We start from the raw sequence: 10160 nt of genomic DNA, 5'->3' as shown, positions 1-10160 counted from the left end.
AGGGGGCTGGAGGAGCTGAGGGGCTGGAGGAGCTGGAGGCTGGAGGAGCTGAGGGGCTGGAGGAGCTGGGGGGCTGGAGGAGCTGAGGGGCTGGAGGAGCTGGGGGGCTGGAGGAGCTGAGGGGCTGGAGGAGCAAGGGGGCTGGAGGAGCTGAGGGGCTGGAGGAGCTAGGGGGCTGGAGGAGCTGGGGGCTGGAGGAGCTGAGGGGCTGGAGGAGCTAGGGGGCTGGAGGAGCTGAGGGGCTGGAGGAGCTGGGGGCTGGAGGAGCTGAGGGGCTGGAGGAGCTGGGGGCTTGAGGAGCTGAGGGGCTGGAGGAGCAAGGGGGCTGGAGGAGCTGAGGGGCTGGAGGAGCTAGGGGGCTGGAGGAGCTGGGGGGCTGGAGGAGCTGAGGGGCTGGAGGAGCAAGGGGGCTGGAGGAGCTAAGGGGCTGGAGGAGCTAGGGGGCTGGAGGAGCTGGGGGCTGGAGGAGCTGAGGGGCTGGAGGAGCTAGGGGGCTGGAGGAGCTGAGGGGCTGGAGGAGCTGGGGGCTGGAGGAGCTGAGGGGCTGGAGGAGCTGGGGGCTGGAGGAGCTGAGGGGCTGGAGGAGCTGTGGGGCTGGAGAAGCTGAGGGGCTGGAGGAGCTGGGGGCTGGAGGAGATAGGGGGCTGGAGGAGCTCTGGGGCTGGAGGAGCTGAGGGGCTGGAAGAGCTGTGGGGCTGGAGGAGCTAAGGGGCTGGAGGAGCTGAGGGGCTGGAGGAGCTGGGGGCTGGAGGAGCTGAGGGGCTGGAGGAGCTATGGGGCTGGAGGAGCTGAGGGGCTGGAGGAGCTGGGGGGCTGGAGGAGCTGTGGGGCTGGAGAAGCTGAGGGGCTGGAGGAGCTGAGGGGCTGGAGGAGCTGGGGGCTGGAGGAGCTAGGGGGCTGGAGGAGCTCTGGGGCTGGAGGAGCTGAGGGGCTGGAAGAGCTGAGGGGCTGGAGGAGCTGAGGGACTGGAGGAGCTAGGGGGCTGGAGGAGCTGTGGGGCTGGAGGAGCTGAGGGGCTGGAGGAGCTGGGGGGCTGGAGGAGCTCAGAGGTTGGAGGAGCTGGAGGGCTGGGGGACCGAGCAGCTCAGCTCCACTTGCCCAGCCTGCCCGCAGCAGACACTGCCCTCCTCTTCATCCCCACAGCCCCCACCCAGCCCAGATCCTCTCCTGAGATTAGTATCATCTCACAGCCTTTTGTGAAAAATCATTTCCTTGATTACTGAGGGTAACAATGAAAACATGTAATTGAATCTCCAAGAAATTACCATTTTTATAACTTTCGCCCAGTTCCCTGGATAAATTAAACATCTCCCCTGTATGGGAAACTGCTCACTGCACATTAGCGAGGGGTTGAGACTGCCCTTTACCATCGACTTGGGACTTATGAAGAAGAATGCCCCACACGGCTTCCAGGAGTCCTGGCACCTCCAGCTCACGGCCCTGAGCGGGCAGAGTTAGCTGGCTGTGGGCGCCGGGTGGGTGGTCGTGGGGGCTCCCTCCTGACCACTCCTGGTCCTGTTGCTGGCTAGCTGGGTGGTGGTGTAGGTTGGTGGTGGGAGGGCCGGTCAGGGTCTTAGCCCAGGCTCCCGAGAACATCAGGCCTGAACACCAGTGGGCAGCAACACCTTTCTGCGCAGTGCAACCTGGGGCCAGAGTGGGGAAAAAGCAGGGAAGCTGGGCAGGTGGAGGGAAGCGGAAACAGCAGAGAGGGAGGAGGATTGACATCAACGGCCCCCCACCTGCTGGCCAAAGCTGACCCCACCGACTGCACCAGTGCCCAGAGGACCCATGACATCACAAGGTCAGGCAGCAGAGCAGCTCTGGGGGAGGCAAGGCCCTGCTGAGGCAAGGGACTGCCCAGCACAGGGTTCGGGAGCAGGTGGGGGCAGCAGGGCGGCCACACCCACCCGTGGAGCTGCCAGGTCGGTCAGCAGAGGGGCGGGGAGGAGGGGCCCGCTGCGGGGATGGGCTTCCCCTGTGTGGGTTTCCTGCTGGCAGTTGCTAGCAGCTGGGTTCTCAAGGCTCTCTGACTGGCTGGGGGCCATTTGGGTTGGGGGGAAGCAGAAAGCCCCGGCCTGTGGACTGAGTTTTCCTAAAAATGTTTGCAGGCTGCGCTCAGCAGAGCCAGCTTCAACCAAAGGACCCAAGAGTGACAGCATTCATGTGCAGACCACCCCTCACCCCAGAGTGGCTGGTTGCCTGAGGGCCCAGAGCCACTCTCTGAGGGACATCCGCCAGTCACAACCCTGGCAGCAGTGGTGGCTCAGAGGGGAGAGGTCTTGTCAGGGGACAGAGGACCTGCTCCCTGAGGATGGGAGAACTGAGGCCCAAAGATCAGCCTCTCGGTTGATCTAGGCGAACTCCAGGTCAGGGGCAACAAGCTGAAGGTGAGACCTTCTTCTAGGGAGGTATTGGCCTCGAGCAGCACCCCTGGCAGCCGGCCCAGAGGACTGGAGTGGGGTGGACTGGGAAGACCGCAGTCAGCTCAGGAAGGGGTGGGTGCCCACACGACTGTGCGCCTGCCTTCTCTCCCTTCCCCGCCTGGTCCCCGACTTCCCAGTGTCCCCTCCTCCCCCCAAGAGGCCCTGCTGTCCAAGGGCCCACCTGGAGGCTGCAGTGGGGCTTGAAACCCCATAGTTGGGCAGTGGAGTGTGACTTACTGGCTATGTGTCCTGGGCAGAGGCAAGGGTGGCCCCGGTACCTTTCATCACAGCTCCAACCAACATGGGAACCTGGGGCTGCAGGGGGCTGCCTGTCTGGGAACAGGGCTGGGCTCAGACCCCAAAGCCCAGGGTTGAGAGAGGCCCTCCTCCACCCTCCAGCCATCCCAGGCCCATTCCCCAGAGCCTGAGGCACCAACCTCCAACTGCTCCAAGCTCCACTCCCACCCCACACTCCAGATCCCCCAATCCCACCAGGATACAGCCCAGCCCCCAGCCTGGCTCCAAGGAGCAGGCTTGTTGGGCCTGAGGACCTCCAAAATGGCCTGTCTCCAGGCCCAGGGGAAGGCAGAGGCCCCAGCCCAGGTCCAGGTCAGAAAGGGGCAGAGAGGACACAGGGCCCCAGAAGGCCAGTGCTGAGAGGCCTCCCTAGCCCTGGCCCCAGTAACCCTCTCACGTGTCCCCTTGAGGCCCTCAGGAGAAGAATGAGGCAAGCAGGGCAGAAATGTATGGCAACTCCAGAGCAGTGGCCATACCCAGCCTCTTGCCAGGCCTCCACCCCAGACAAAGGCCCGGTGGCATCTCCCAGGGTAGAGCCAGGGCCAGCCTCCCGCCCTCCCCTTATCTGAGGGCCAAGGCAGCAGTTGGAGGTGGAGCCTCCATCGTCAGCTCTCAGGTGACTCTCCACGTGGTTTGCTTCTTGGAGTCCCTGCAGGGGGCCGCTGCTAACCCTAATTGCCTCCCGCAGGCTGGGAACCCAGGGTCCCTCTGGTTTCAGGTTCTTCCTCCAGATGGACTCTCCTAGCTGAGAGCCACGTCTACACCTGGGTCACTCTCCAGCCACAGACTCACTGGCCCAGGCGATAGCGGCTGCCACACACTGGTCAGGGGCAGTCGTGACCTTGGACAGGAGCTGGGAACCCTTCCCAGCCCCAGCTGCCCACTGACAGGTAGGTCAACTTGAGGCCAGGCCATGGCTGCCCGAAAGCCACTATGCCTGGGAAGGTCCCAAGACAGGAGCCCAGTCCCTTAGGAGGGGTAGGCAAGGGCCCCAGGACAGTGCCAGGTGAGTCTGGGATAATTCCTCTCCATGTAAAATGTGGGATAGACACCCTTGACTCAGCAAGGGGACTTCTGGCTACCAGCCAGCCCCTGACCTAGGCCCATAGGAACTCCAGATCCAAGTGGGGAGGGGATCCCCCCAGCACTGCCCCTACCTTGCCCGTGCTTCTCCTGGGTGGACGCCCTGGGCTGCTGCTGCCAAGAACGCCTGGCCTGCTGTGGGCACTGCATCTGCAGTGGCATGGCGCCATCTCGTGGTGAGACTGGGGACTGCACCGCAGCTCTAGCCGGTACCTGCACACAAGTCCCCAGAAAACCAGGGGTGGGCATGGAGGGATTCTGGAGTGGGGCTGCTGCTCCTCACCTGCCCCTGATCTCTCCCTCAACCCAGGAGCCGGGTCCTGGGCCACAGAGACAGGCCCCAGGAGCTCATAGCCCAGCACTGTGTTTCCTGCTCCAATGGGCAGCCTGGACCCCAATTGATGCAGGGCGGGCACAGGGCAGGAGTCCTGGCTCTTGAAAGGACCTGGGAGATGATCTTGGCACTGACCATCAGGCACTCTGCCACACTGTCTTCCCAGGCTCCACTGTCTGACTAGGAGGGGCAGGTGGGCGGGGAGCACCAAAAAGGTGGACTGGCCAAGCCTGTGGGCTCCTCAGGGGCAGGCTGTCACTGGGCCTGGGCAGGGGTGAGCACATTCAATTCAGCCCTGGAAACCCTGGAGCCAGGGGCCTGACAGCCCCAGCACAGCCACCTCCTGGGGCCTTGGAGCCCTGGACGCCCTGGCTGACAGTCATTTATGTGGCTGCATTGTCTGTGAGAGGATTTTTCCATGACATTCTTATTATCTCTCTGATTCTTAAATAAAAAATGTGAGAAGCAGTGTCCAGAGACTCACTCAGGAGGGAGACAAATGGCCTGCCCTCTCCCGCACGCTGGGAGTGGCTTGGCCATGCTGGGGCCAGGGCTAACAAAGGGTGCATCCTTACCTCTCCAGCCTCGCCTCTGACATGGGAAGGCCCCAGGGACAGGGATGTTGTGGGCCCAGCATCCCCAGCACTCTGCCCTTCCCCCATACCCCATTCCCAGGACCCAGCCCCCATCTGTTCTCTGTCCCCTCGGTGGTGTCCCACAGGGTGGGGAGGCAAGGGAGGCTCCTGGCACTCAGGACATGTGTCCACTCACCACCCTGGCCCTGGATAGGGCCGGCACTCTGCAAGCCACCGCATCCCTCACACAGCGCCCCTCAGACCCCTCCTCTTGGCTGTGAGTCCAGGGGAACTCGAGAGGCCCAAGACCACCCTTGGAGCCCCCATGGGCCCCCAAAGGCCACATGCACCTCTTACCCTCCTGAAGCAAAGGAGCATCACAGCCCAGACTCTGGGTGGACATGAAGGGATAGTGCCCACAAAGGGCCCACCGCCATTTCTCCCAGGTTTTCTGGGACCCCCAACCCTCCACGTAGGGTAGCTCTGAGAGCTGTTGAGGGAACAGACCCTGACAGGCAGCCTGGGTTGGTGTGGGCCAGGAGCATAGGGTGCACCAGAGACAGGGTCCCCTGAGGGCTGTGGCTGATCCGTTGACCCTGAGTTCCACCCACTCAGGGCCTGTTCCTGGCTTTTGAGATATGCTTGGGGGCAGTCTAGCACAGGCAAGGTGGCCCACACCTGTAATCCTAGCATTTTGAGAGGCTGAGGCAGGCAGCTCACTTGAGCCAGGAGTTCAAGACCAGCCTGGGCAACAAAGCGAGACCCAGTATCTACAAAAATAAATAATAAAGAATTAGCTGGGCAGGGTGGCACATACCTATGGTCCCCAGTACATGGGAGGCTGAGGTAGGAGGATCCCCCGTGCCCAGCTGGAAGCTGCAGTGACCTGTGATCACAACACTGCACTCCAGCCTAGGCAGGGTCTTCAATAAATAAAAATAGAAAATAATAAGCTGGGGGCATGGAACCTCAAGGCCGCAGAGTGGACAGGAGAACAGCCCCATCCGGCCCCTGCCCTGGGCCACTGCCCGGCTCCCGCAGGAAGGACTCAGGTCTCCATGCTGCGCATCCCAGCCTCTGATCCTTTTTGCCCTCCCAACCCATTCCCGGGCAGCGGACAAGGGGCAAGGACACAGGGCAGCCCCTCTGCACCAGGCTCCCCGAGGCCATCTGGATGCCGTGGCAACATGGGCAGGAAGCGGCTTCCATGGCAACTGGCGTACAGGGAGGCGCTGCCTGGCAACGGGGCCATGGCCCCGCCCAGCACGCAGTGCTGGCCACACACTTTCCGCCCTCGAGGCCGGGAGTTCCGGCTTCCAGCCAGTGTCCCCACTGCGGACACGCCCTGTCCTGCACGACATCCTGGAGCCCGGACCTGAGGCAAACCCCCATGCCCACCCCAATCCTGGACACTGCTTGGCAGGACGCTTGGCCTTTGTTAGCATCTGACCCTGGGAGTGGAGGACCCCAGGGCCCTGTCTCTCCAAGAGTCTCCCACCTTCTCCAGCTCCGGCAATTGGCAAGGACCGAAGGGAGGGGTGAGGAGGCTGGGGAGGAAAGGCTTCAGGGCTGACTAAGAGAACAGCAGCCTTCCTGGGCACAGGCTGGGAGAGGGGCGGGGGTGTCAGGGAGCTCAGGTTTCCAGGCCGAGGAGGGCGGTGCCCAGGGTCGAGGGTGACAGGAGGACAAGGGGCCACGGGCTGTCCCAGGCGCCCCTTCAGGGACACTGGGGAATCTCAGCCAAGACTGGGCACCTATGGTGGGACCTAAGGACCCTGCCCTGCTGTTCCCCCAGGAAGCCAGTGTCATCTCGTTATTACAGGAGCCACCCATCCCCATGAAGACCTCTCCCTCCTCAGCATCCTGGCCCCTGTGGGGCACCTAGCAGGCTGGGGACACACAGAGCAGGGGACAGCCCCCCCACTCACTCAGGGACACACAGAGCAGGAGACAGCCTCCCCCCACTCACTCAGGGACACACAGAGCAGGAGACAGCCTCCCCCCACTCACTCAGGGACACACAGAGCAGGAGACAGTCCCCCCTACTCACTCAGGGACACACAGAGCAGGGGACAGCCCCCCCACACTCACTCAAGGACACACAGCAGGGGATAGCCCCTCCCACTCACTCAGGGACACAGAGAGCAGGGGACAGTCCCCCCCACTCACTCAGGGACACACAGAGCAGGGGACAGTCCCCCCACTCACTCAGGGACACACAGAGCAGGGGACAGCCCCCCCACTCACTCAGGGACACAGAGAGCAGGGGACAGTCCCCCCCACTCACTCAGGGACACACAGAGCAGGGGACAGCCCCCCCACTCACTCAGGGACACAGAGAGCAGGGGACAGTCCCCCCCACTCACTCAGGGACACACAGAGCAGGGGACAGCCCCCCCAACTCACTCAGGGACACACAGAGCAGGGGACAGCCCCCACCCCTGCTGATCACAGCCACCTCCAGCCCAGCCCAGGGCCACTTCGCCTCAGGGCTCCTCCAAGAGGCCTTCCTCAGCCCCCATCCCAGGTTGCCCCATGGGGTGTCTGAGCTCAGCACATGCTGAGACCCATGACATTGCAGGAAGGAATGAACAGGGCAGGGGCCAGGGAGGGTCCTGGAGCTGCCGCCGCCCTCTGGCAGCTAAGCAGACGCCTCCGGCAGCCAGGGTCAGGTGTCCAGCACCTCCGCTGGGGAGGCCACGTGGCACCGAGAACAAGAGAGACGTCATCTGCGGACAAGGTATTTCGAGACACTTGTTGAGGTGGAAAGCGGAGGCAGACGAGGCAGGACGGCCTGGCAGGAGGAAGGCGAGTGGCTGGCCAGCAGTGGCCTTGTCACTGGAGTGAGGAGACATGTGCTGCAAGCAGGCATGGCAGGACAACAGCAGGAGGCAGGAGGCAGGAGGCAGGAGGCAGGAGGCAGGAGGCAGGAGGCCTCCCTTCCGGGACCCAGCTGTCCGGCTGTCTCAAGTTAACCGCAAGAGAGGAGCACCCGGCAGCTCCGCCTGCCTCCCCTGTAAACAGGGATCGAAAAGAAAGAAAATCAGACATTTGAGCACTGAATCTCATGGGAAGTGCCGAGACTAAACAGAGAACCACAAGAGAGAAAATGCAGAAAGCAAAAGATTCGCCTCCCCAAACCCACTTTATTCCTAAGAGCGGAACCGAATTCTAAGAGGGGAGCTCAGGGAACAATGGGGATGTCTTGGAAATGAAAAGCAGGAAAAAATCCAAACCAACGTTTTCATTTTTATTCATTTATTTATTTTGAGACAGAGTCTGGCTCTGTCCCCCAGGCTGGTGGGCAATGGCACGATCTCCGCTTACTGTAACCTCCGTCCCTGGTTCTAGCGATTCTCCTGCCTCAGCCTCTCGAGTAGCTGAAATTACAGGCACCTGCCACCATGTCCAGCTAATTTTTGTATTTTCAGTAGAGACGGGGTTTCACCATGTTGGCCAGGCTGGTCTGGAACTCCTGACCTCACGTGATCTGCCCGCCTCGGCCTCCCAAAGTGCTAGGATTATAGGAGAGAGCCACCGTGCCTGGCCCCAGAACCAAGTTTTTGAAAAGCAGAGAGACAGCATGTGTTGGATGCAGGGAGGTCTATCTACAAGCAAAGGCGGAAAGAAGGACTCACGGGATCAATTCAAAAGGCCCAACATCTGACTGACAGGAGCTCTGCAAAGAGCAGGGACCGAGAAGAAACGTGATCACAGAAATGTCAGGTCTCGAGGCAGAATGTGCTCACCAAGCACCCGCAGTTGGTGTGACCCCAGAGGCACAGGCATCAGAGGGCTTCTTGTAGATAGACAAAGTGTTTAAGACCTCTCAGGGCCATATAGCGAGAGCCCCATCTCCGTAAAAAATTTAGAACTTGGCCGGGCGTGGTGGCTCAAGCCTGTAATCCCAGCACTTTGGGAGGCCGAGGTGGGTGGATCACGAGGTCAAGAGATCGAGACCATCCTGGTCAACATGGCGAAACCCCGTCTCTACTAAAAATACAAAAAATTAGCTGGGCATGGTGGCGCGTGCCTGTAATCCCAGCTACTCAGGAGGCCGAGGCAGGAGAATTGCCTGAACCCAGGAGGCGGAGGTTGCAGTGAGCCGAGATCGCACCATTGCACTCCAGCCTGGACAACAAGAGCGAAACTCCGCCTCAAAAAAAAAAAAAAATTAGAAATTAGCTGGGCATGGTTGCACACACCTGTAGTCCTAGCTACTTGGGAGGCTGAGGTGGGAGGATTACTTGAGCCCAGGAGTTGGAGGTTGCAATGAGACATCACTGTGCCACTGCACTCCAGCCTGGATGACAGAGCAGGACCCTCTCTCATAAGCTCTGCAGGATTCCAGGGAGAAGGCCTCGTGGAGAGCTCCCAGCACCGAGGACCACAACCGGCCTTCCATTCCTGTGGGAAACACCCTCAGCCCCGATTCTTCCCCCAGCCCAATGTCTAGCAGGTGTGAGGTCAGGGTAAGATGCTTCTAGGCCTGTGAGCCCTCTCAATATCTCCTCCCACATCACAGCCCACTCCAAAACTCAGCGGCAAAACCACGTGACAGCCTGGGGCTCGGCGGTATGTGGCTGCAACGTGGCTGGCCGTAGGGGCCGGTTCTCTGGGGGTCTCGCTGGGCTTGCCCACCCATCTTCAGGCAGCTGGGGACCAGCTGGGATGACAGAAGCCTCTCCTGTCCCGTGGCCTCTCATCCTGGAGTCCAGCCCAGGCCTCCTGCACAGAGAACAGTCCCCAGAGCCAAGCAAGAGAGGTCCAGGCCCAGCGCACAAGTGTGGTGCCAGCTACTGTCCACAAGAGCTTAGGAGCAGCCATTGGCCAAGTGCATCTGAGGCCGGTCCAGAGTCCAGGGGTGGAGAGCGGGCCCCGCCTCTGGATGTAGGAGGTTGAGTCACCTTGCAGCGGGGCCAGGACACTGGGAGAGGAGGGGACGCGGCTCTTCCTCCCACATGAGGACTTCTCGGAGCCAGCTTTCTGAGGGTTCGCTGAGGGCTGAGGGGTTCGAGAAGGAGCAGGGCACGGGTACAGGGTCTCAGGGGCAGTGAAGGGCAGCAGGGCCAGCGGTGTGAGGAGCACCAGGGAGCAGGAGGGAACGGGTCCTGATGTGAATCCGGCCCCCCCACCCGGTGGCTTGGTTGTAACAGCCGCATGGCCTTTGTCAAGTGACTAAAGGGCTTCTTGCCTCAGTTTCCCCACCTGTAAACCGAGGATAATGATGGCATGTACTGGATGTGGCATAAAGTAAATGTTCAATACATAGCTAGAAAAGAATGGTTTAAAGACCTCAGAGATACATTCGGTGAAAAGAAAGCTGGGCTGCAGGATGACCTCTTCCGTGTGAACAAGGGGAGGAGATGGCAACTGCAGGAGGAGCTTAAAGAGGAGGCTCCTGGCTGCAGGGACAGGAGATGCAATTGGGAAAGGCTCAGATGCCAT

The 10160-nt window shown here is 61.2% G+C and overlaps 1 protein-coding gene across 1 annotated transcript; it reads right to left on the bottom strand.

Annotated features, from left to right (window-relative positions):
- Positions 1 to 1216: 1216 nt before the first annotated feature.
- LOC103796063 (uncharacterized) lies at positions 1217 to 5884 on the bottom strand. The gene is made up of 3 exons (XM_078342322.1): positions 3878 to 5884; positions 2661 to 2756; positions 1217 to 1643 (listed from the first exon to the last, which is right to left on the bottom strand). The coding sequence occupies exons 1-3, from the start codon at positions 4050 to 4052 to the stop codon at positions 1330 to 1332; spliced, it is 585 nt and encodes a 194-aa protein (XP_078198448.1). The 5' UTR covers positions 4053 to 5884; the 3' UTR covers positions 1217 to 1329.
- Positions 5885 to 10160: the final 4276 nt, after the last annotated feature.

The sequence above is a fragment of the Callithrix jacchus genome, chromosome 1, assembly GCF_049354715.1.
Source record: "Callithrix jacchus isolate 240 chromosome 1, calJac240_pri, whole genome shotgun sequence".
NCBI lineage: Eukaryota > Metazoa > Chordata > Mammalia > Primates > Cebidae > Callithrix > Callithrix jacchus.
This window is presented reverse-complemented; position numbering and strand designations above follow the sequence as displayed.